Consider the following 26,913-nt stretch of genomic DNA (forward strand, 5'->3'; position numbering starts at 1 on the left):
TTGTTATTGATTTATTAAATTTGGTGGTATTCCAATGAAAAGTACAAAACAAGTAAATAAGCCGCTATTGATGTATGTAAGTGCTCTTTTTTTATGAGTCCTAAAGAAGGTTCGTGACATAAAATGGAAAAAAACCCCTCCAATACGAGCTATTTAAAATAAATTGGGTAGGAAAAGCTTTTGTGCATGTATGAAGTGCACGCCACTGCTTCTTAACCTCAAAAACTAAGAAATAATCTAAATTGAAATTGCTTGCACCGCTGAAGTTGGATAATGAGGTTGAGAGGAGTTCTCGACAATAGTGTTTTTTTCTTCCAAAAATAAGTATATGTAAATGAAAATATGTCGAAGTTTCACGTAAAGATAATTAATTCTTAAGCGCAAGAACTTGAACATGAGCCAGAGGCTGTGCTTGCAAACGCTCTGGGGAGCACAAAACTACAAAATGAGGTCACCTCAAAACGTATAAAGGACTCTTGCAGAATTGCTAAGTCTCGTATACCTAGATGAAATCCCATATCAATTCCTTCAGGTATTGGCCCAAGAAACCGGTGTTAGTATTTAATGTAAGTCTTTTTTTTTAACTTTACAATTTTTTCCGAATTGTGTGTATAGGGCACTGATTATCCTTAATGATTTTAACAGCGTAACGCGGGCTTGTTGGCTAGCCTCGCAATAAGGCTCTGCCTAGAAAGATTTTGAACCCTAGGGCTCGAAGTGATTGGATCTTCGGCCTGAGGGCGCCGCATGTGAGGTCGAACCTCGGCTTAGGCGACGATTGGAGTAACGGGGTTGAGAACAGTGATTAGACCTCAAGGTCTGTCAAACGTCTGAATGACGTTAGAGGTTGGGGAGCTCGTCTTCGCCGGAAAGGGAATTGAATAAGTTGATAATAGATGGAAACGTACGAGTGAAAAACGCATCAATTCTAACAGTTAATTTATTAATCAATTTAGAAAGGATTTTATAAATACGACTCTACAGAACTGCAATTTTAATAAAAGAAATTCATAATGACACAATAAAACTGCACTATACAGATAATTAAGGCAATACAATAAATAGATCAAGCTACTCGTAACTTATTCAGTTTTATAATAAGAAACAGTTTCAATCAGAGTTCAGGTAGGTAAACCACCCGGCAGAGTACAACCTATAAGCTATCGAATGAGGTGACCTCAAAACGTTATTGTTGGCGGGTTTGTCTTGAATTATTGTATTGGAAAATGCAGTGTTTATTTCCCATCCGATTGAGTTATCTGTAGTACCTTTAAACGAATACCTATCTGGTTTTATTATCTTTTAATTCACTGTAGTTAAAACCCTTCTTTTCTCACTTTGAAAAGCTAATTGTAGTTTAAAGCGTAACTAGAATACGTTTTCGGATGGACACTTGCCGATAAGTTGCTATGCTATGCGAGAGCTCGCCATGAGAAGAGCCCCAGGGCTCGACAACTTCGAGGGGGAAGTGGGAGGCGTCGAGGCGACGAGGGTGCCTCCTGCGAGGACCTCGGCTCGATTCGATGTTAAGCTGACTGTTGGTGAAAATTTGAATTTATTATTGTTTAGTCCGAACGCCCTTGTAACCGTGGCAAGGGTCCACGTCCAGATGACGTCAGAAATCGGGGCCCTCGTCTTCGCCTACTAAAGATCTCTTAAATTTATAGTTAGACCCAAGTTCAGCGAGTGTTTCCACATGCACCTACTGAATCCCTATTACTGGTGTCAACTAATATGACCTTATGATTCTACCGTGAACTATCCACTAAGTTTGTTTTGTTTGTTTTAAAAATATCTTTATTAATAAAATAATTGTATTCCGATAGTTCGTATCCTAGTGACAAGCGTAGGTCAAATAAATAAATTATTTATTACTTACAGTTACAACAGCTTAGAATGTTACCACACCTTTTAAAAACTTTGCAGCATATAAACTTAACATTTTTAACAACTTATTGAGCCACAAAAGGAAAAAAACTGACGATAATAAATTGTTTTACGTAAAACTTAGTATATACATACGTTTATAATAAAATTCTAATAAGTGCACACAGGTCAAGATTGATATATGACAGAGGTGCAGGTACCTATTGGCGTGATAAATTATAAAGTAAAGATAAATTTGTACATTTGACCCCTCGGTTCCTATTGCTATTTTTGGATTGCGACCATGGGGGACCGGCCATTACATTTTAACATGTTGTCACCATAAACTCACCTGACTCTAGTTTTGTTGACCATTTTGGGACAGGACATAATAATTTCATTCGTTTTCGTTTTACATTATTTCCTTCTCTGTATCATTTAAACATTCCAATTGTAGTTTCCCATTATATTATTTATAGTTTGTAAAATGAGCTCATTACTATACATTGCTTGGAGTATAATGTTTCTTAAAAAAAAAACACTTCTTTGGGAGTGCCCTTCTGCCGTATAGCGAATCTGTCTAATACCGTATCTACATAATCGCGACTGCAGGTCCTAAATCTGTCAGTTCCGACATATTGGGACATCACATCGTTAACTTAAAAGTTATCCAAACGCATAAATAGTTGAATGTTTCATTGTGAAAATGATATCAACATCATTTTCTTACAATATACAAAGTCTAAACAAAGAATCCAAACAGTAACTGGACCCTGCAGTGTATTTCTCAGGAATCGCCCACATGTGTTAATAGACGTAACTCGATACACAACTTCGTGTTTGTGAGTGCACTAAATTCTAATAAAGCTAATTATAAATAATAACAGCTGAGAGATAATTGCACTATCAAGAGAACAAATTGTTCTCTTGGTAGTACAGTTAACACAGTAAGGTCCGGTCTGATTTAGGAAGTAGAGCAGGAGTTACAAGAAAATGATAAGCAAAACTTTTTTACGTATGTTTGTCAAAAAATACATCAAAGGGAAACAAAATTTGATAAAAAGGTTTTTTTTTAATACAGATCTGTTTTCTTTTATTATTAAATTAATAAAGAAAAAACATCATTGCCCTCGGCTTCGCCTTTGTTATTCGAGACAACTTGCAGTATCTTTTATTGTACCTATTGGATCAAATCGATCAGTTTGTTTTCTTTTATGATTGGATGGATATTAATAAGTTCAGACATTGAAATTTTTATGAAACTGATCTTTGTATCAAGAAGATTTAAGTGATGAAACAGGCAAAGCCTTTATACCTGACTTATAGATAATGATATGGCGAATTTCTAAAAGCACTACCGACTCCAATGAGCCTTGACCGCAATGTTTATTTAGTTAGCACCTCGCCGGTTTCTCTCTTACCTACCAACTAACTGATCGTGTGTTGAATATCCATGAAAAGACCGCAAGTAAACTTGTTCACCAATAGTCATGACTACGCTGGTGTATGTTTGTAAATTGTTTTCAAGTTTGCTTTTAATCACGGTCAAGTGAGGGCACCTACTTGTATAACTTGTGCTGACTGTCTATTAATCTATACGTCATATTATAAAGTGGTTAAGTTTGTGGGGTTGTAACGGGTAATCTCTGGATCTACTGAACCGATTTTAAAAATTCTTGTACCAATATAAAATATGATTATTTCTCAGTGTCATAGGCTATATATTAAGCCGAAAAGTTAAAAGGGTTTTTCGTGGTAGTGAGATTTGCAAACTAAGTTGGAAATAAATAGGCGAAAGCCTTACGAACGCTGCCTTAACGTTGATAGATATGATTGATTACAGATAAAAGTTGTAGAGCTTGATGATGCTTACAAAAACGTCAGCAACCGCGTATATATTCATAAGTTTTTTATTCAAGTCACAAAGTAGTTTTTTTTTAAGTTAAAAGGCACAGGCAGTACGTTTGAAGTCCAGCATGTGTCCAGCTACTCCCTGCGACTAGTTTGATATCATCTGTTCACGTAATTGGAAAGTCTACAGATACCCTTTAGGGTTAAGCAGCTACATACAATCCAAAAGAAAAAGGGTGGTCTGTCAACACTGCGCTCTCCAATGCAGGATTCCAGAACCTTTTGACTTCAATACCATTATTATAAAAATTGGTATCGGATAACCATTTTCCATATTGTATGAACTCTATTTATATAATCTAGTGTTAGTCATTACATCTGACATTAGTGTTAATAATAACCTTGTAACTACATACCCATATATTTTATATTAAAGGACATTTTCCTGTTTTATGATTAAAAATGTTATGAACAACGTCACATAATACACCTACCAATACGAATTATTTTCGAATTACCACTAACATTCGTAAGACCGTTAAATGACATTTTAATTATACCTAATGCAAGTTTATTTGCGTTTCCATTATGAGTCGTTGTTTTGATTTACAGAACAGCCAACGTGATGAAACATCATTTAAGCATGAAACCTTTGTGGTTAAAAGTCTCATCAAATCCTTTGATTTCACGCGCAGAGAGTGTAGAGATAGACATATGGAATGCAGACTAAGTACTAAAGCAGTCATTATTGTTCGTTTTCAAAGGAACTCTCAGATAAAAGACACTTGTATTAAAATTACACTAATACACTAGTATTATAACGGCACTAAAGTAACCTAGACGTTAAGTTGATTTAAATTTTATAATTAATTCATCACTATTTACGAAAAAGGTATTAAAGAAGTAAAAAAGTTTTAATCTAAAAAAAGCAGTTCAATGAAGTTTAATGAGCTGTGTGCGTGTTTAAACATCAACCTCTAAATAATATCGTTTTACCAATACATGTTAAAACATCATACATTTTTCGCAGTGTTTAAAAGAAAACTTGAACTAATCGGAACCGGAGAGTGGATATCAATGTTTTTGGTTGGATCCCTTCGAGCTTTAGTTTTAAGTTAAAGGCTGTATGACCTAACAAAAACTGAGTTACATAATATGTATGAACAATTCATAAGTGCCATTAATAAGCCTACATGAATAAACAGTTTTATATTTTTTATTTTAAATTCGACAGAATTAAGTCAGTAAAATTTGGAACAACTGCGAAAAATTTATCTTTCTTTATTCCATTAGCTTCTTAGCCCGTTAGCCCTTTACTGCAATCTTGCCTGATAGCAACTGATGATGCAATCTAAGATATTAGCGGGCTAACCTGTTAGAGATAAGAAACTTTTAACTAATACTCTTTAATCGCCCGCTGAGTGACTGTGAGCCCATCAACTGCAATTTTGTCATTTGTGGGATTGAGTATACGCTTTTATAATATGATTCCTGGTAATTTTGGACCTACCAATGCATAAGTTTAAAGAATGTGTTAAAACACATTTATTACAGCGAGGTTATTATACAATTGATGAGTTTCTTAATGACAAGGTTGCTTGGAAGCATCCGGCTCCGCTTTCATCAAGAAGAAAAACGAATGTAAAAATGTAAAATGTAAATTTTTGATGTTGGAAAAGAGCAACTGCTTAGTTTCTTGCCGGCTTCTTCTCGGTAGAATCTGCCTTCCGAACCGGCGGTAGAGTCACTACACACGGACAGACTTGACGTTTCAAAAGTGCTTGTATGAGGTTATCCGCATAAAGTCGAAATTTCTACCCCGCAACGCATTATGAGCGTGTTTAATTTTGCAAGACATCTCTCTTGCAAGGCGTGGCAACAATGCGCCTACTTTGCATCACATCTGTAACCGGTTGGCTTAGAATCAATCTCGCCAATCATTCGACCTTGCGCACTGAACGAATCACCCTGAGGCGAAAAATTTCACTTTAGTAAATGAAATGTGGCTGTAACCCCTCAACCCAAATCCGACGGGGCGTTTTGAGTTTGACATGTTTGTCTGTCTGTGACTGTGTGTGGCATCGTGACGAATAAGTCGGATGTTTACTTGGCTATTTGATTAAAATAACATTTCTTTTTTATAACGCCTTCAATACTTATGGGTATCACTATAAAACAATGTATACACTATATTGAAAGTATATTTATTAATATTATATTAAACAAAATTCATATTTCTGATACATTATTTTAATATTTTTTTTCAAGAATTTCTTGGAATGAACCAAGGTTGACTGGTGGTGAGTGTTAAGCATTAAGTTCGCCTTTTGTGCATGGTATTTTTCTAGTGTAAATGTATAGTTTTAGTTGCTTCGTTAAGGAAGCTCTCAATTAAATTTTCTTATTTCAATTCCCTACTATTTCATAGAATTTTACGCGGTTTTTAAATAAATGTAAAAGATGAGATGTATGTTCAATGAATCTTTCCAACTGCCACCTTTTCCATTGTAGTTTTCTTTAAATATCACACTAATTTATTTCTAATTTCGCCACTCTTTGTGCTAAGTCGGTAACTCTTGTTCTTCTGCAGATCTTTTCATTTCCGATTTGGTCACGCAGATACTCCGAGCACAATTTTAATTGCCCGATGAACGCAGCTTTCTTACGAGTCCAATAGTTATCAACCACACAATAATATTAGTAGGCACGTATACGGATGTGTTGTTGTTCATCTATTACATAATAACGCTTTGTTAGAAGATCGCACGCAAGTATTAACTTTTTGCCATGAACGTTCATTGTTATCTGGCTTATCCGTTAGCTATAAAAAAGGAAATTGACATTGTCAAGGTGTGTTTCTAAGAATATAACTGATCGGACCTTTATGGATCTATGGATGAAACGTATAGTTAACTTCGACATACATTTGTACTGCCGATTTTTTGGCTATCCTACCTATATCTTAATAATGTCCTTTTGTTAAAATTTCTCACTATTTGCTCGTTGTGTAATTTATCCTGTATAATTGAGGAAGGCTGACTAACAGTTTATACTAGTTCAGTAAGTCAATGAACAATTGGATTGTTTAACAATTACATAATATAGGTATTCTGCGATGTAACTGTACCTACCTAATAACTATATCCTATAAATATTATACATCTAAATAACTTGTGAAGTTTTTACAAATTTGTATTTTGTAGTTGCTATGTGTACAATTTGTAATTAATTAATTAAATAAATAAATATTATTTTAGAATTATTTTTAACTTGCTATTTTCCGCATGTTTACGGTTTTCGACAAATGCCATACGAACCGTTTGCTTTCCATGGATAAAAAGCAGCCTATGTTACTCACCGTCCTTTTAACTAACTCTATGCCAAATCAAGATTATTGGTTGCTTAGTTAGGGCGTAAACGAAGGGCAAACCAACACACTTTCGCATTTATACATTCATATCCCATATTAGAAAGGATTTAAATCCTATTTAAATTTGACAAGCATCTGATTGAGATCTTTGGAGATAGAAAGCGAGACTTCCGGACTTTATCTGTAGTGGAATGGCCGTACCCATGTCATTCACGATTCAAAAGTGCAACAATTTTGATAGGTTACTAAACATTATAAAATTTAAGAGGGGTATCCTAATATTAATTTGTGTATTATTTTTTAACAAATTACCGAATGAAATTTATCTACAGCGTAAGCTTACAGAAAAATCCTATTAAAATGTTAAGGATTACTTAATAGATAAAAAAGCTTGGGTGTGAATTGCTCTAACTTCATAGCTTGATATTAATTTACTGTGAGATGATGATAACAAGAAAAATACCCGACTAAGTTTGTTGTGGGCTCTTTTGGAACACTCGTAGCTTTAGGTTTAAGTTAGCGAACGAAGTTATCACCATCCCCTTACAATTAGGTAAGCATATATGTATGAACGCTTCATAAGTGCCTGTGGTAGGCCTACATGAATAAAGAATTTTTGAATTTGACTTAATGATTCGGTTTACCAGCTATACAGTTGTTGACACATAGTATAAAATATACCTATTAATTAGCCAGGTTGTTCATCCGTAGCGTATTTAATGAAGGCCTCTCGTAGATGGGATTCAAATTTAAAATTCCGTCAAGTTGAAGTTGAAACGTTCGGTTGCAAGTTCGGTAACGAATTTTGTTAATAAATATTTCACTCAAAACAGGAGTTATATGTTACAGCTCTCCTTGCCTTGCCTTGCGTATATGATTAACGAAAAGTAGGGTGACAATATATTCTGTTATCTGTTTCTTAAATAAATCGCAGGTTTTTTCTTAAAAAACAAACATGTAGGTACATAAAAAACGTACTTACAAGTGAATATTATAGAAAAACTGATCTCGCAAGGTAGGTGAATTAGCATTTCTTATGATACATTTGTGTTTCGGGAATATTTAAATTTTTTTCCGCTATGCCCAATACTTGTTTTTGCGTTTACTTGCTCCAATCCGAAATAAGTGAAATTGTTTACATAATATTTTTAGTGATCTTGCATGCTAGGGAAAGAAGCATTTCTTAAGTTACTTTCATGATAAATTCCATTGGGAATTATTCTTTCCTTTTTCCTAGCCACACCCTTTACCTATTTGGTATCCGTGTTTACTTGCTCCAATCCGAAATAACTGAATTCGGAATGTGGCTATAAAACTGGCATACCTCTTCATTAAGATGGAACGTGCCAGTTCCCTTATCCCATCTTCCACTTCGTTTATTTTTTACTAGCTGTAGTCCGCGTACTTCGTTTATTGCGGTTTATGACAAATCCCATGGGAATCATTTGTTTTCCTACGATGAAAAGTATCCGATGTTACTCTCTGTTCTTTCAACTTCATGCCAAAATCAAGTTGCTTGCTTGGCTTGCAGGGCGTTACTGTACGACAAACACACAAACTAATAAACAAAAAAGACTTTCACATTTTTAATATTACTAAGGATCTAAGTTAGGCTCACTAAAATCATGTCTGGTAGAAAGCAATGTAGAGATCTAGGTAGGTTAGAAATTCGTATTGACTTTGCATCACATCTGTAACCGGTTGGCTTAGAATCAATCTCGCCAATCATTCGACCTTGCGCACTGAACGAATCACCCTGAGGCGAAAAATTTCACTTTAGTAAATGAAATGTGGCTGTAACCCCTCAACCCAAATCCGACGGGGCGTTTTGAGTTTGACATGTTTGTCTGTCTGTGACTGTGTGTGGCATCGTGACGAATAAGTCGGATGTTTACTTGGCTATTTGATTAAAATAACATTTCTTTTTTATAACGCCTTCAATACTTATGGGTATCACTATAAAACAATGTATACACTATATTGAAAGTATATTTATTAATATTATATTAAACAAAATTCATATTTCTGATACATTATTTTAATATTTTTTTTCAAGAATTTCTTGGAATGAACCAAGGTTGACTGGTGGTGAGTGTTAAGCATTAAGTTCGCCTTTTGTGCATGGTATTTTTCTAGTGTAAATGTATAGTTTTAGTTGCTTCGTTAAGGAAGCTCTCAATTAAATTTTCTTATTTCAATTCCCTACTATTTCATAGAATTTTACGCGGTTTTTAAATAAATGTAAAAGATGAGATGTATGTTCAATGAATCTTTCCAACTGCCACCTTTTCCATTGTAGTTTTCTTTAAATATCACACTAATTTATTTCTAATTTCGCCACTCTTTGTGCTAAGTCGGTAACTCTTGTTCTTCTGCAGATCTTTTCATTTCCGATTTGGTCACGCAGATACTCCGAGCACAATTTTAATTGCCCGATGAACGCAGCTTTCTTACGAGTCCAATAGTTATCAACCACACAATAATATTAGTAGGCACGTATACGGATGTGTTGTTGTTCATCTATTACATAATAACGCTTTGTTAGAAGATCGCACGCAAGTATTAACTTTTTGCCATGAACGTTCATTGTTATCTGGCTTATCCGTTAGCTATAAAAAAGGAAATTGACATTGTCAAGGTGTGTTTCTAAGAATATAACTGATCGGACCTTTATGGATCTATGGATGAAACGTATAGTTAACTTCGACATACATTTGTACTGCCGATTTTTTGGCTATCCTACCTATATCTTAATAATGTCCTTTTGTTAAAATTTCTCACTATTTGCTCGTTGTGTAATTTATCCTGTATAATTGAGGAAGGCTGACTAACAGTTTATACTAGTTCAGTAAGTCAATGAACAATTGGATTGTTTAACAATTACATAATATAGGTATTCTGCGATGTAACTGTACCTACCTAATAACTATATCCTATAAATATTATACATCTAAATAACTTGTGAAGTTTTTACAAATTTGTATTTTGTAGTTGCTATGTGTACAATTTGTAATTAATTAATTAAATAAATAAATATTATTTTAGAATTATTTTTAACTTGCTATTTTCCGCGTGTTTACGGTTTTCGACAAATGCCATACGAACCGTTTGCTTTCCATGGATAAAAAGCAGCCTATGTTACTCACCGTCCTTTTAACTAACTCTATGCCAAATCAAGATTATTGGTTGCTTAGTTAGGGCGTAAACGAAGGGCAAACAAACACACTTTCGCATTTATACATTCATATCCCATATTAGAAAGGATTTAAATCCTATTTAAATTTGACAAGCATCTGATTGAGATCTTTGGAGATAGAAAGCGAGACTTCCGGACTTTATCTGTAGTGGAATGGCCGTACCCATGTCACTCACGATTCAAAAGTGCAACAATTTTGATAGGTTACTAAACATTATAAAATTTAAGAGGGGTATCCTAATATAAATTTGTGTATTATTTTTTAACAAATTACCGAATTAAATTTATCTACAGCGTAAGCTTACAGAAAAATCCTATTAAAATGTTAAGGATTACTTAATAGATAAAAAAGCTTGGGTGTGAATTGCTCTAACTTCATAGCTTGATATTAATTTACTGTGAGATGATGATAACAAGAAAAATACCCGACTAAGTTAGTTGTCGGCTCTTTTGGCTAACTCGTAGCTTTAGGTTTATGTTGACGAAAGAAGTTATCACCATCCCCTTACAATTAGGTAAGCATATATGTATGGACGCTTCATAAGTGCCTGTGGTAGGCCTACATGAATAAAGAATTTTTGAATTTGACTTTAATGATTCGGTTCACCAGCTATACAGTTGCTGACACATAGTATAAAATATACCTATTAATTAGCCAGGTTGTTCATCCGTAGCGTATTTAATGAAGGCCTCTCGTAGATGGGATTCAAATTTAAAATTCCGTCAAGTTGAAGTTGAAACGTTCGGTTGCAAGTTCGGTAACGAATTTTGTTAATAAATATTTCACTCAAAACAGGAGTTATATGTTACAGCTCTCCTTGCCTTGCCTTGCGTATATGATTAACGAAAAGTAGGGTGACAATATATTCTGTTATCTGTTTCTTAAATAAATCGCAGGTTTTTTCTTAAAAAACAAACCTGTAGGTACATAAAAAACGTACTTACAAGTGAATATTTTAGAAAAACTGATCTCGCAAGGTAGGTGAATTAGCATTTCTTATGATACATTTGTGTTTCGGGAATATTTAATTTTTTTTCCGCTAGGCCACCCAATACTTGTTTTTGCGTTTACTTGCTCCAATCCGAAATAAGTGAAATTGTTTACATAATATTTTTAGTGATCTTGCATGCTAGGGAAAGAAGCATTTCTTAAGTTACTTTCATGATAAATTCCATTGGGAATTATTCTTTCCTTTTTCCTAGCCACACCCTTTACCTACTTGGTATCCGTGTTTACTTGCTCCAATCCGAAATAACTGAATTTTTAACATAAATTTGTTACTGATCCCTATAGCGAAACGATATATAACTCGATTTAATAGCGATGAGCGGAGAGAGCCCTCTGACCTTGATGCTGTAATCAAATTTCCTAGTTGTGTTACCTACGGGGTAGGCTCAAAGGATATCCGATAGCAGCCCAGTACGGACTCCGGATGTTCTCGTTAGCTCTTATTAGTTTATAATTGAAAGGGCAAATGGAATAAGGGTTCTTTAACTAAGAAATCTTGAAGGTGTCTCTTGCTTGCTATCCATTTTGGTTTAATCCTACAATAAAAAAAATTTGGAAAATCCAAAAGTGCACGACTCATAATGCTCATTTAATTATCAAATATTAAAAAAAAAAAAAACAAAAACTGCAAGACTGTATATCTATATATATCCATGTAAAATTAACATGGATGGTGATATATCTATATCTATAGATATTATGTACATTTTATTCCACCAGGGGCGCCTGTGCATCACTTTCCTAGTACAGCTGTTTTTTATTAATTGCAATTAAACTACACTGAATTAATTAATCATTCGCATTCAGTGACCTACAATCGTCGATTAGAATTAAAAAAAAAAAATAACTCAAATAATGGATTTTTCACAAGTTAGAGTGTTTTCGGGTTTCACACATGACGGACAGGAAATTTTTTTGACCTATTTTGGTGTTTTTTTCCAATTCTATTGCAGTAAATCAATTTTTTAAAAGTATGGAATTAATCTCCATTAAATTATCTCGACAATAGTATGCAAAATATCTTGATCCGTGAACTAACAAGGCTATAATAATAAAAATAGCCGCCGAAATGAGGCGAAAAAAATTTCATTATTAATTTGATTTGAATCTCGGTAGACGTAGCGTAGCGTAGTACACCTTTCGATTTCTAGTAATAACCATCCCAGAAATAGTGGTAAATTAATTATTGTTAGTGGATTTATTTAGTTTAAAAATCTCTACACAAATAATCAAACCGATCAGTATTAAAAAACAAAACAGTTCATAAAGTATCACATTTAAGTGGCTGACGCTGTTTTGTTCGCACCAAATCTGTTTTGCGGTTTTAAATAGCGCTGTTATGTACAAAGTCACCTTGAATAGCCTTGTTTATCCATTATTTACAATCTGGAATGGATTTAGCCTTATTTACACGTCGGTTATATCGTATAACATATACAACGTGTAAATAAAAACCGAAGTTATACTTCAGAAGCTTTTGAGGTATATTATTTACTGCCAGAGACTTATCTGTGAAACTATGCGCGTGTCGGTCTTTTATTTTAAACACTTAGAATGTTTTGAATTAGTTTGTATAAAAAAAAAAATATAATTCTTTTGATTTAATATTTTGACAGGGTTATTTATTGTGAGATATACTTATGCACTATTAATGTCTGATATTTATTTAAATTTCGTCCGCGTTAAATTTGTATTTCTTCTGTAGCTGTTAGCTGTTTAGAAATTTGCTATGTAGTGATTTATCCCGTTATTTGCTTTATTTTCTGTTTTCCTTATATTTGTATTTGAGATCGCTATGTAGCGATAAGTCCGCCAAATGGTATGCATTGTGTGTCAACTATTTGTTTATAATTTTCCTGCATTTTATGTAAAATAATAAAAATGTGTCATTATTATTATTCATTCATTTATTGATGTTGTGTGGTTCGTTCAAAAGCACTTCTTTCAGTTGTGAATTGTATTAAGATGAGTGTTCGGTCATTGAAAAGTCAATATCAGAATGCTCGAAAAAAATCAACAGAAAGGCTGCCTTATGTGCTGCATAACAATCAACATCATTGTTATATCAACCCATTAGCGGCCCACTACAAGGCACGGGTCTCCTCCCACAAAGAGAATGGTTTAAGGCCGTAGTCCACCACGCTGTCCCAGTGCAGATTAGTACTTCACACACCTTTGAGAACACGGCAGAGAACTCTAAGGCATGCAGGTTTCCTCACGATGTTATTTCTTTACCGTCGAAGCAAGTGATATTACAAACAACATAAAATGTCGCTATTGTTTATCAGTATCACATTTTCAGTCCACGTTCGCAATTTAGAAACGATGTTCTGCTAAATTATCCTATCGTGGTCCTAGATAACATCCTACCGGGAACGTAGCAATGTCAAGCGACTCAGCACGGACTCGGAGTTCCGGTAAACTGCCGGGAAGAAACCAATCGGAATGTGGCTATAAAACTGGCATACCTCTTCATTAAGATGGAACGTGCCAGTTCCCTTATCCCATCTTCCACTTCGTTTATTTTTTACTAGCTGTAGTCCGCGTACTTCGTTTATTGCGGTTTATGACAAATCCCATGGGAATCATTTGTTTTCCTACGATGAAAAGTATCCGATGTTACTCTCTGTTCTTTCAACTTCATGCCAAAATCAAGTTGCTTGCTTGGCTTGCAGGGCGTTACTGTACGACAAACACACAAACTAATAAACAAAAAAGACTTTCACATTTTTAATATTACTAAGGATCTAAGTTAGGCTCACTAAAATCATGCCTGGTAGAAAGCAATGTAGAGATCTAGGTAGGTTAGAAATTCCTATTGACTTTTGCTATAGCTTTTATTTATACGTTCAACGGCAAAAATGTTTATTTCGTTTTCTTATCGAGATCGCTATTTAGCGATAAGGCAGCTATCGTAACTCCTTTAGTGTTCCTTGCTCTATTGCTAGTATTTTTAATGTAATCTCAATCTCAGTAGTATTAAATTATGGTCTTATTTGCTAAACGTTAATCTAAAAACTTTTTTTGTGTGTAGCCTAAACTTTACAATTATTATGCCTGCACTAAAGCAATGATTTTGTCTAGGTTGGGATACGCTAGCTTTGAAATGCCTATTGTCTATCTATACACAGTGACGTGCATAGAGGGTATGCAGATGATATAAAATGAAGAAAATCTCCAATACAAGCTATAAATACTTAGGGGTAGGCTTTTTATATTTCTTACAATGCCTATCCTCAAGTTTTGTATAGCTCGTACTGGAGACTTACTTCATTTTATATCATTTGCATACCCTGTAAATACCCACTATTCACGCCACTGTATATACAATATATTTGTAATGTATAAGTCGCAATAGAATTAAGTATTTTGTGTTCACATCGATCTCGCTTGAACTGTTTCAAATGATATCGCTTGAACTGGTTTTTTTTATTGCACTACAAGTTAGGCCTTGACTGCAATTTCACCTGCTGCTGAGTGATGTTGCAGTCTAAGATGGTATAGGGCTGATCTGTTAGGGGTATAGCAATTATATTAAACCCATACCGCACCGGAACCGAAATCGCTTAGCGAAACGACATGGTCGATGGGGTGGTATCATGACACGGTCGAAGCCTCCCACCAGAGAAAATTAAGAAATTATGAATTCCTTAATTGTTCCTGCCAGAGTCGAACCCGCGAACTCCGCGCTTAAAAACCAAATCGCTCACCGCTGCGCAAGAAAGGTCTTCGAAAATTTGTGTTTGTGTTTATGACACTATTGTGAGTATTACTGATTTACTCTGTGGCGTACTGTATTAAAAGAAGGGCTCACTCATTTATTTGCACCACTGCAGAACGCCGAGCGCTCGTCAACGTTGACAGCAAGGGCGTGCAGCCTCCGTTGACCTATTTCTAAAAATAGCCTAGGATTATCGTTTCACCTAACCTTTTACCGCAATTCTTGTCCTTTGACATTTGTTAAACTAATTTTATAAAGTGGGAACTATAACTAGCCATATCCTATATTGGCTAGCTTTTTAATAAATTGATTAGGATTTTTAAAAAAACTTATAAATACTTATATATATAACTGCTTATAATTATAATTTAATTGATAAATAGTTAACTACCAATGTCCATGACATTGAGTTGGTGGTTGATATAAAATCGACTGCATTATCAATTGTTACAGTAAATTTATAAAGTAAACAATTAAACTTTTGATAACTAAAACTTCATATTTTCCAGATATTTATGTTCATGACATTGTTGGTGGGTATTTTGATATAAATACGACTGCATTATCGATGCACGGCCCCCGTGCCCGACGGCGAGCCAAAGCGGCGACGTCCGAAGCATGTCCTTGACGACCCTGACGATAAAATAACTACCGACAACGTGTCCCAACAACACACACACACGCAACATACACAGCGTCTTCGCCGGCGAAGACGAGGGCCCCGATTTCTGACGTCATCCGGACGTGGATCCTTACCACGGTCACGGGGGCGATCGGACTAAACAATTATTAGTCCAAAAGTCCACCAACAGTCAGATTAACGTCGAACCGAGCCGAGGTCCGAGTCCTCGCAGGAGGCACTCTCGGGTCGACGTCTCCCACTTCCCCCCCGATGTCGTCGAGCCCTGGGGCTCTTCTCATGGCGAGCTTTCGCGCCCGCCCCACTCCCCCGGTGACGCCGTAGCAACCCCTCAGGTCGTTATCGGCAAGTGTCCTTCCGAGAAATGAAAATGAAAAAATGATGCACGGCAGTCCTACATGGACTCGAGCGATGCAAAGATGCCTCTCGGTGTCGTAATCGTTTATCACAATACACTTCAGTACTGCATGGACTCCAACGATGCAGAGAAACCTGCCGGTGTCTTATCACATTGCATGTAGAACACGTTTAGCAAGAAATACTTTGTAGCATACTCGGTTGCGGTGATAGCTCATTTGGGGTCCAAGCTCGAATCCGAGCACGCACCTCTAACTTTTTCTAAGCAATATGCGTATAATAGCAATTAAAATATTACTTGCTTCAACGGTAACGGAAAACATCGTGAGGATGTCTGCATGCCTGAGAGTTCTCCATAAAGTTCTCAAAAGTGTTTTTAATTTTTCTATATTCTTATATATTTATTATTTCATAAGATACAATATTCCGGAAGAGAACAGCCCCGCTTCTGCAATTTAAAACATCGGCCGGGCTGTTATTCTCAAAGATGTGTGGATTCCACCAAACCGTACTGGGCTAGAATGGTGGACTAAGGCCTTAACCCCTTTTCACTGTGGGAGGAGGGATCATGATGATGATGATGCTCGGTTAGATTACATCTTATTCTTTTTTTAGTATTTGTTTTTATACATGTAAAATTTTAACTGTCTAACTATCACGATCCATGAGGATACAGCCTGGTGACAGTCGGACAGTTATACGGTCGGACAGCAATCTTAGTAAAAGGGGCCCCGATTTACCTTTTGGGTACGGTACACTGTAAAGAGACAAACACTTTTTCGCACTTATACATGAAGTATGTATATGTGGAATAAAGTTCCTTTTTTAAAAATCATCTAAAATCCTTGTAAGGCTTAAGTTTATGTCAAAGAGTCAAAGCCTTTGGCTTAAGAGCCCTAATCTCGGCAGCCATCGTTCTCGTTCTGTTGAATGTCGAGAGTCATTCACGGTTATTACCATTTTAAAAGCCTCTTTGGATTTTATTTGGCTTTTACTCGACAGCGAAAGGGCAACATTTGCAGTCTATTTTTGTTTCTCAATTGTTGGTTATATATTGGGTTTTCTGTTCTGCCACAACAGCACAATAAAACGTCGATTAAGGTTATGATAAACGACTAAGACCCCGGCATGTATCTTTGCAGCGATCGAGTCCATGTAGGACTGAAGTGTATCGATAATGCAGTCGTATTTATATCAAAATACCCACCAACTCAATGTACATTGGTTGTTAATCAAATACAATTTCAATTGTTTCTTGAAAATTATCTATTAACTAATTATTAATTATTAGGGTATATGTAAATTCCTTATCAATTTAATAAAATATCTGGCAAATATGAATTTATAGTTATCAAAAGATTGGATATTTACCCACTTTATAAAATTACTGTAACGATTATTATTTGAGCAGCTGGTGAGTGTGCTAGAAAACCCTCTCCTAGGAGATGAAGGCCTTCGAACCTGGCCTGTATGAATTTTGTTCTTTCGTTCCCGATAATCGCCCAATGTACTCATTAAATTTTGCTATCAATTTGTTTGTCTAAGACTCTTATTTTAGTGTAAATCATAATTTCAATAAATTGACAATAAAACACCAGACTTTTAATATAGTGTACATTATTCTACTAGTCAGGTCCTTTCGTTTGATACCCATATTGAGGCAGCTATGAAGAAGTACGAAGACTTATTTTTATCAAATATCAAAAGAAATATCACAAGTCCAAAAACTGTTCAAAAAGAGACATATTAAAGAGGTGGCCTTGCTAACACGTATTTCAAGCGGAAAATTTAATGAAAGTTTTCCCTTCTACTACCTTTCAAAGTTAGCGATATCGATAAATAGAAAGCGAAAGGTAAGAAAAAAGATTACAAAGTCGATCCATTTTGAATTATTCTATTTTTTTAAGTTAGCTTTAAAAAATAGAATAATTTAAAATGGAATCGGTTCTGCTGCTGCTTTAAAAAGTTAATGTCTTGTACAATCGTGATATTTATCTGCTTGAAACGCCCATAACTCCGAAAAGTTAAAGTTGCGTGCCGGGTACCGAACTCGGTCCCCTCGAAAGGTGAGCCTAAGCCTTACCCACTAAGCTATCACAGCTTCAGAGACTTATTATTCCACCATAAGTTCTAAATGCCGCAACAGATTAGCATGTAGGTATAGGGTATTGTTAGAATCCTTACAGCATGAGTGACACTGGCAATAAATAAAATAAAAAAGTGACATGGCCGCAGGAAGGCACCATTTTGGGATCCGAAAATTCATGCAGTGTTCGGAAGTAATGTTTATAATTTTCTATTTCCGTACCTAATTGATGCTTAAAAATTTATTTTTAGTTCATTTATTCGCTTGCAATAAGAAAGTACGGCGTTTACGCGTTTTACAATCGAAAATGAACAGGAAAAATAGGTAACGACATTTTAGAGCAACAATAATCGGTATAACGGTTATGTAAAGAAAACTGAGTCGTTCTCCAAGAAAAAACCAAACTTTTTGTAATTCGACTGCAGAAAAACAACTTGGCTAGAAGCATTTCACTGCGTTATTAGAATGGCAATAGATTTGTAATAAAATGTTGGCCTCAATTGAAATTCGATAGAAAAACTCTCAAACTTATCTAACTGTAGAAGTCAAAACAAAGATCAGGTTCTTGTGCAACACAATTTTGAGCGATACCAACAAGAACTATTTGTCACTATAAACATGTTAATATTATATGAATATGTGTGTGTATTTATGCATATTTATTAATATATATTATGTTTATATATACACACACATATTCATATAATATTAACATGTTTATAGTGACAAATAGTTCTTGTTGGTATCGCTCAAAATTGTGTAATATATTATGTTATATATATTATATTAAATATATTATGTTTATTATTTTATTTAATAATTTATGTATATAAATCGCGATTTCCCGTCTCTCATTGCCTTATTCCAATAGTTAAGGTAGCCTGGAAGAGATCACTGTTAGTGATAAGGCCGCCTTTTGCATACAATTTATGTTAATGTAAGTGTTCCTGTGTTTGTTTACTTTATTATGCAATAAAGTTGTTTAAATAAATAAATAAGAACTTCTATTTTAAAACGTAAGTAGTTTCTTATGCTTTCCACGGACCTAATTTTCTTTCAAACGGGTAGGTAAGTACCGACTTCCCTTTCAGAATACTGAGTCTTTTTTTACTACTAGTTAGCCCGTGACTGCAATCTCACCTGGTGGTAAGTGATGATGCAGTCTATGATGTTAGCGGGCTAACCTGTTAGGGAGTATGGTAATCATCCTCCAATTCGGTTTGTTTGTGACATCGTTTCGGAACGCCAAATCGCTTTGTGGCGCGTCTTTGTCGGTAAAGTGGTAACTAGCCACGGCCGAAGCCTCCAACCAGACCAGACCAGATACAATTCTGAAATTAGAAATTCCCAAATTGCCCCTACCCAACCCCAGCGCTCACCGCATTACCAGGGAGGTCGTCGTTAAGCAATTTAATCACGCTTGCATTTAGGTCATTTAGAAATAAGCTGGTATTTTGTCTTATATTGCGCACCGATCAAGGTGCAAAATGGTAATAAATTCATTGTTATTCATATGTTAGTTCGATGACATCAGAAACTACTGGGTAGGTAGTGTGTCATGGATAAAGTGCCTGCCTACGTTCCCAAGCGTATAATTATGTAACCAGATACGATTTTAATACTACACGCTTAATATTTGCACGCTCGCAACCGTAGAGTCGTTTTCGAGAATCGAAACACTGTAACGTTAAAGCAAAATGCACCTTGCATACTTGTTTTAAAGTAGCAAATTTTGAAATTCCGGTTTTTCGTCCTGTTATCCAAGATGTGGACGACTTTTATCTTTAAAACAAGGTGAATAAATGGCATTTTACTTTACGTTAGAGAATATCGAAAGTTGAAACCGAATTTACAAATTGAGTTATATAATAATGATTGTAAACCATAACTATTGTTGCACCTTTTTTGCAGGATGAATACCAAAGCTCCTTATTTTTCACCCTATTTAAAAGGATGGGCTACCTTCCGTGATGAGACATCATGATGTTCCTGGGATAGCAGAAAGCTTCTTGTTCTTATGCAGATAATAAGTAAGTTCTAGATAAAAAATAATGTTAAAAACGAAACACCAAAAAAACTAGTTATTTAGAACTATTATAGAACGCATAGTGAGATAGACAGACGGACAGACAAGCCGGTCAGCGGAGGCTTAGTAATAGGTTCCCTAGTTTGTGTAAGGAACCCTAAAAAAAATAATGCCTACTCAAGCAGCGTGGGAGTTCTTGTATGAAATATTGCTAATTGTTTTAATAGACTGAGGACGCTTAATGACAATGACACCGAAAATTATAATCCCAGAACAGCTGTTGTTAGAACAATTGTATACCTTTTTAACGCTGTCTGTATGTTTAGCTTATGACTAGATGTTTTATTTTGATACGGTTCTAGGTATCCACCACAGCAGGGCTAGAAAAGACAGGGGACAAAAAATATATCCCCCGATCGGGGATAAAGTTAAAGTGTCCACCACCTAAAGCACGGGAACAGGGAATACGAGAAGTTTACCCCCGTTTATTATTACACAAACATTACTTGTATACTATTTCCACTTGTGACACAGTGCTCTGAGAGTTGATTAAGCTGTGGGAGAAGATACATTTTTATTTTATGTTTTTATAAAAATTTCTTTATGAAAGGATTTTTTTTGCCGTGCAGCAATGAACTAGTTAAACTGTCCAATGACTAGTATTCATTGGTTAATATTTAACAAAAAAAAATATTAAGAACATTTAATTAATAGTTTGGGGTACATGAAGTGTACTGTAGACTAAAGCACTGTAGGGCGCGGTGCGGCTGTGGTATCTATTCAATCAATCGACTTCGTTCCATGCAGCAGAAGAAATATTCAAAGAGGTACTGAATTTTACCAGCTGCTTCCATGTTTCGAATGGTTTTCTTAACTTTTTATTACTGGTATGATATTATTCAACTTAAATTATTTTAATATTTCTTATAGAGCAACTATTTATCGGATAGGTTATCAATATTTGATGATAAAAAAATCACTGTTTATATAGGTACTATGATTTAGGTCAAAAACAATATTTTCAAGATTTATCGTATAAAATGGAATGGATTTTACGAACTGTGCATAGCAAATGCGCCAAATGAGAGGTTTTTAAACTGGAAGGATAAAGATATGTTGAAATGTTGGTCACTTTTAATGATTTTTTAAAATACCTTGTCCAGAACTCAGCTCTTCAAAGAACTTTAGGTATGTAACAGGTAAGTTAAATGTAATCTTTTTATAATACGAAATGTTTATTTTTGCATCATAACGACACAGTCAAAGGTTAGGTATTGTATGCTAAATCCTTGTGAACAATAGCGGTTGTCATTACAAATTTTACGGTTTCAAAGCGCTTTGAATAACGCTAGGCTTTAGATTAAAAAGAATTCGTATTGTTATCTCCTTGTTGGAATCCTTTGTTATACTAACTTTGTTAGGTATTAAGCTTTGGGTAAAAGCTTTGTGTTATCTAAACCCGATAAAAAGTCGGTCGGGAGGCCTGTAACTCACTGTCGGTCAACTGGCTTGTCTTAAGTATTTATCGTGAATTTCTGAGAATAGAATATAAGCGGTTACGACTAATATAGTCAAGTGATACGGGTATTGGTATTTCGATCGCGATCGAGTGATAGGACGATAGCTACGCATACGGTCCGAAAACACGGTCACGCCCATCGTGGGTTAGCGATATGGCAGCCGTGTCTAGTGTGCAGATGGCCGCACTTTCACCTCCGCCCTCTGCGAGCATTGCGTGCGAACATGCTTTACATCGCGTTCCCTATTTGGAATACCGTTGTCATTTACATAGCGCATTGTTCGTGGATTACTCTATGGGGTTTACAGTTCGAAATGTCACATGTCAACGCATAGGGGACTATGATAATGCGCGATCAACGCGTAATTATATAAGTACGTAGATATACGAGGACGTGTAATTGGATTTCGTTGCAGTTGACAGTCTTTCTTATGTTGAATTTATGTACCTTTAACCTTAGATTGATTTTCGTATGCATTTCGAACCCCATGTTTTTAGTGCGATAATGGTGTCGACCATATTTAGCTAAATTTAGAGTTCATCGGCCGGCATCGATCGCGGTGTTTGTAAACATTGCGGCACTATGCGCCAAGAAAACAAGTCGGTGAGGCGGAGCCTGGCGTGCGTGTGCACTCACCTGGATGGCCTGCGCGCTGTCCTTGTCCAGCAGGAACTCCATGGACTTGTGCGGGCGCGGTGGCGGCGCGCCCGGCGGCGCCAGCGCCAGCAGCGAGCGCGCGTGCAGCACGGTGCGCGCCGTGTCCACGTCCGTCTCCAGCACGCCGGGCGCCGGCGCGCGCGGGCGCGGCGGCCGCGGCGCCGCGCCGCCGCCCGGGGCCGTCTCCGGCTTCAGCGGGATGCGCACGAACTGCGGGCCCGCGCCCGCTCCGGGCGCTGCCTGCCCCGCGTCTGCCGCCGGTCCGGCCGGGACGCCCACCCGCCCGTTCGCGCCTGCGCCCCTGCATTTTTTCTCCTTGCGCCCCGAGAATCGGAAGTTCGCGAACCGCGACAGGAAGCCGGCAATGCGGCTGCGCGGCGCGCGCGCGCTCGCGTCCGTCATCGCGCACTCTGCGGCCGGCGCGCGCGCCTCCGCGCCGCCGTCGCCCCCCACCACCACCACCTCGGCGTCCGCCGCGTCCACCGTCGAGCTCGAGCTCGCGTTTGTCGACGAATCGTCACTGCTGCTTGCACTCGTTTCGCGCCAACTCACTTCGGCAACCACGGGGGAAAATGTTACTCCCTTGGAGCTCGCCGATACAGAGCGCGCCGGCGGTGCGGCGCCGGGCGCTCGCGCCACCAGCTGTAGCGACGCGCGTAGCTCTTCCGGCGTGTCGCGCGGCGGGGAGGTGCGCGCGCGCAGCTCGGGCGTGGAGCGCACGCGCGCGTCGCAGGAGCGCGGCGCGTAAGCCGGCTCGGGGTCGGGAGAGGGCGAGCGCGGCGGCGACGGTGTGGCGGAGGATGGCTCCATGCGGCGCCGCAGTTCATCCAGTACGTCATCCCAGGCGCCCCACGAAGCACGCAGACGGCGCGCCGTCAACACGGACAGCTCACGCTCGTAGTGGCCGGTGGCGGCCAGTGCGCGGCGCGCCGAGTCATCGAGGCGGCGCGCCGTTGCCTCCATGTCCCGTGCGAAGGCGCGCTCTGACTCGGTGGTGGAGTCGCTGCCAACGCTGGGCTCGCGTGGCGGCGGCGGCGGTGGCGGCGGCGGCGGCAGGCAGGGCGGGCGCGGTGCGCGCGGGCGGCGCGGCGCGGCGCCGTAGTCCAGCGCGGTGAGGTCGGCCACGCTGACGGTGAAGCGGTCGCACACGTCGAAGGCCTGGCGGAAGCGCGTGGGCGCGGGGGCGGGCGCTAGTGCGGCGCTCAGGTCCAGCGCGGGCAGCGAGGCGGCACGCGCGCGGAGCGGGCGGCGCGCGGCACTGGGCGATGCCAGGCACGGCGCGCTGGTGGCGGCGGCGGGCCCGCGCGCTATTTCGGGAGCGCGGCGCGGGGGCGGGCGGCGTGCGCGCTCGCTGTAGCCGCTGTCCTCGCTGAGGTTCTCCGCGGAGAGATGAGCGCGCGGCGCAGGGCGCGCGGGTGGCGGCGAGGCGGGCGGTGACTCCAGCGAGTCGGGCGACAGGCTGGGCGACGCGGGAGCGGCACACGAGCGCTCGAGTGACTCAAACTGCGCGAGGCTGGATGAGCGGGACAGGGAACCGATGCTAGCGGGCGAGGAGGCGCGCTCCCGCCGCCGCCGCTTGGCCGGGCACGCCCATTCTCTTTCCGACTCACTGTCGCACTCCGACCCTGGGTGGAGGAAGAGAAGCACACTCAGTGTCCGCCGGGAGGCACCTGCACGTCGTGCTCGCTCGGGCGTCGGTAATGACAATGACACAGAAAGTAATGTATTTTCATTTACTTGGATGGAGTCCAAAAGATGCAAAGAAAGAGACATGATCTTGCCAAATTAAAAAAAAGTTTCATGCGTCTTGCCCTACTGTCTATGTTTTCGCGCTTATTTACGAAACGGGTCAATATATTTTGAAAGGACTTTTACAGTCAGGTAGAAGTGCAAGAATTGTCTAGGCTACTTTATATCACTAAAAACAGGAAAACTGAAAACTCGAAACGAGGTAACACGTAATTCCTCGTTTAAATTTTCTTAAAGGGCAGTATTTAAAATATATACTTGGTGCTTATCAAAATATGCGAAAGACTGAGTATATAAAAACACCATCTAACGGAATAATAGGGGACTTCGTATAGCATAGTATATACTACTTAGTTTTACTACTCAACACTAGATGGCGCTGTACAACAAAATTGTATAAAGAAAATAATGAATTTTCTAGAGCTCTAAATGAATGTAAACATGTATATCAATTGGAAATATAGGCTATGTATAAATATACTTAAATAAATAACATACGTATTTTATCTTTGATGGGATGTCGGAAAGATTAGAAAATGGCTGATTTATTTTTTACACACAGCGCTCTAGCTGAATTTAAAAAACCAATAACTGCTGATTGAATTACTTCCAATAGATTTCGTTCTTTAGGTGGTAGGTATGAAGTTCCTCATCTTGTAATACATAAAACTAACTGTTGCCCACGACTTCGTCTGTGGTTTTTCACAAATTCCTTGAGAACCATCCGTTTCCCCTGGGAATTTTTGTTGGCAATAATAAGTACCTACTGTAATCAAATCATGTAGTACGTAACCTTTATGTATCATCAATAGTTTTCATAGATCATGCCAAAATATTTTGGTTGGTTACTTTGGTATTACAGTTATACTAGGTATTGCAATTTTCTTAAGGATTAATGACTATGTGACCTCGTGATAATTCAGCTTTCTATTAGTAAAAAAAAATAAAAGTCGGTCCTGTAGTCTCGAAGCCTATTCGGTACCTACAAACAAACGAAGAAAAAAACAATCTTTCCTCCATATAATAAAGAATTATATAAAATTTACCTGCAGTGCCTCGAACATGGATGACGGAATCGGCATCGGAATCAGACAGCCAAGTTGCAGCCGAAGAGCGTTCGGAACGCAAGTCATCGCTCGTCTCCTCGACTATTGTTTCGAGGTACAAAGCGTGATTACTGCCATTGTCACCTGTGGATAAATAAAATCAGTTGTACGATACTCATCAACAGATGGCGCTGCAGGTGTTCAAACTGCAATGAAATAGGCATGACCAACTCGATGGCATAATGAAACTTGGTTTTATATTTATGAAATTGTCACATTAATTTAACTTAGTAGGTACCCCTAGTAGAATGATATGTTAACTCTCGTGGAATTAAGTAGGTTGCTTCTTCCTACTCTAAAATGTTATGAATTGGCACCCATTGGAATTTAAGAAAATGTATAATAAATTAATTTTTATATACTATATCCAGTAATGAATTATTATACCAATTCCGCTGACTGGAATCTTAAAAGCACGGTAGTAAGTATATCTTAGCTATGTATCTATCTTTTTTTTATGAAATATTATCTAAAAATAAAAATGTACTTAAAAATGAATTGTCGTGCTGCAAAAATTCTAAAATGGTTGGACCATTGAAGTAGTTGGGCTATATTTGTTTTATTTTTTGCTTCAATAGGCGTCAATACAAACATGGTTTTAAAAATAACAAATTGGGAAAAACACAAACGAACAGCCGAAAAATCGAAAAAATCTTTCGTATAAGAATGGCCACTCCGAATTAGGATTTCTTTGAATGCCCGTCTTTCGGTGGCCTGAACGCCATGAGAAGGTTTTTAGCACATAATTAAGCACATACAGAACCTTCATTCAGCCATTATTGCATGCAGTGTATTGTGTTTACAAAAACAATTTACTATCACTTCACACCCGGAACTTCACTTCGGAATAATCATCAGCACGGCTAGCGTGGGCAGGAGACAATTATCTCCCCGGGGAAAGGGTAAAAAATAACCTTCTCCCACAGCTTTATCAACTCTGCACTGGGGCACAAGTGGAAATAATATCCTAATAATATATGAGTAAATAATAAACGGGGATCACATTCTACTATTCCATATTCCCATCTATAGGATATACAGTCAAACCTGGATAAGCGAGAGTTCAAGGGAGCTCAATCTCATTCTCGCTTATAGAGGTTTCTCACTAACCCGAGTTTCTCGCTAATGCAGGTACATGGGTAGCGTTTCTCTCTTATAGAGGTACGCAGCAATAACAAGACAAATATTCATGCACTATGTAATTTTATTTTATTTAGAACTTATTTACATTAAAAAAAAATCCGTGAATTTCGTTTGGGTTTCTGTTTTTGTATTTTGAATGTTTTTCTCTAACTCATAAATTTTGTCGATTGCTTGCCCGACTGTCGCTTATATATGTATAGATAAGTAGCAGTCTCACTTACGGAGGTCCGTGAGGGAAAAACGACTCTCTCTTACAAAGGTTTCTGTTTCTCGCTAATAGAGGTTTTGGGAGCTTAAAATGACGGGTCCTGGCTATTACTCTCACTTATAGAGTTTTCTCACTTATCCAGTTCTCACTTACCCAGGTTTGACTGTATATAGGATATATTTTTTGTCTCCTGCCTGTGCTAGCCCTGCTGGGGTCCGTAAATTTTTTGATTAAAGTTATACTATCGTAGTCTTTATTTGCTTATCTTAGCAGTATTTTTTGTTTTAATTTTTCTCATATGGGTATTTGGCCTGAATCAAAAGCATTTATTATTATTATTTATTATAAGCGTGGGTATATCTGCTAATAATTTCCTAGTATAAGGAAGTACCTGTGCATTGTATCTAC

General features: G+C 37.9%; 1 protein-coding gene across 1 annotated transcript in view; it reads right to left on the reverse strand.

Moving 5' to 3' along the window:
* The window catches only part of LOC120623519 (serine/arginine repetitive matrix protein 2), a 120,819-nt gene that overhangs the window by 53,415 nt on the left and 40,491 nt on the right, over positions 1 to 26,913 (reverse strand). The window contains exons 2-3 of the mRNA XM_039889570.1: positions 25,095 to 25,238; positions 22,279 to 23,924 (exon numbers count right to left, since the gene is read on the reverse strand). Coding sequence (XP_039745504.1) covers positions 22,279 to 23,924; positions 25,095 to 25,238 — 1,790 coding nt within the window. The remainder of the gene's footprint in view (positions 1 to 22,278; positions 23,925 to 25,094; positions 25,239 to 26,913) is intronic.

This window comes from Pararge aegeria, chromosome 4 (assembly GCF_905163445.1).
Source record: "Pararge aegeria chromosome 4, ilParAegt1.1, whole genome shotgun sequence".
Lineage (NCBI taxonomy): Eukaryota > Metazoa > Arthropoda > Insecta > Lepidoptera > Nymphalidae > Pararge > Pararge aegeria.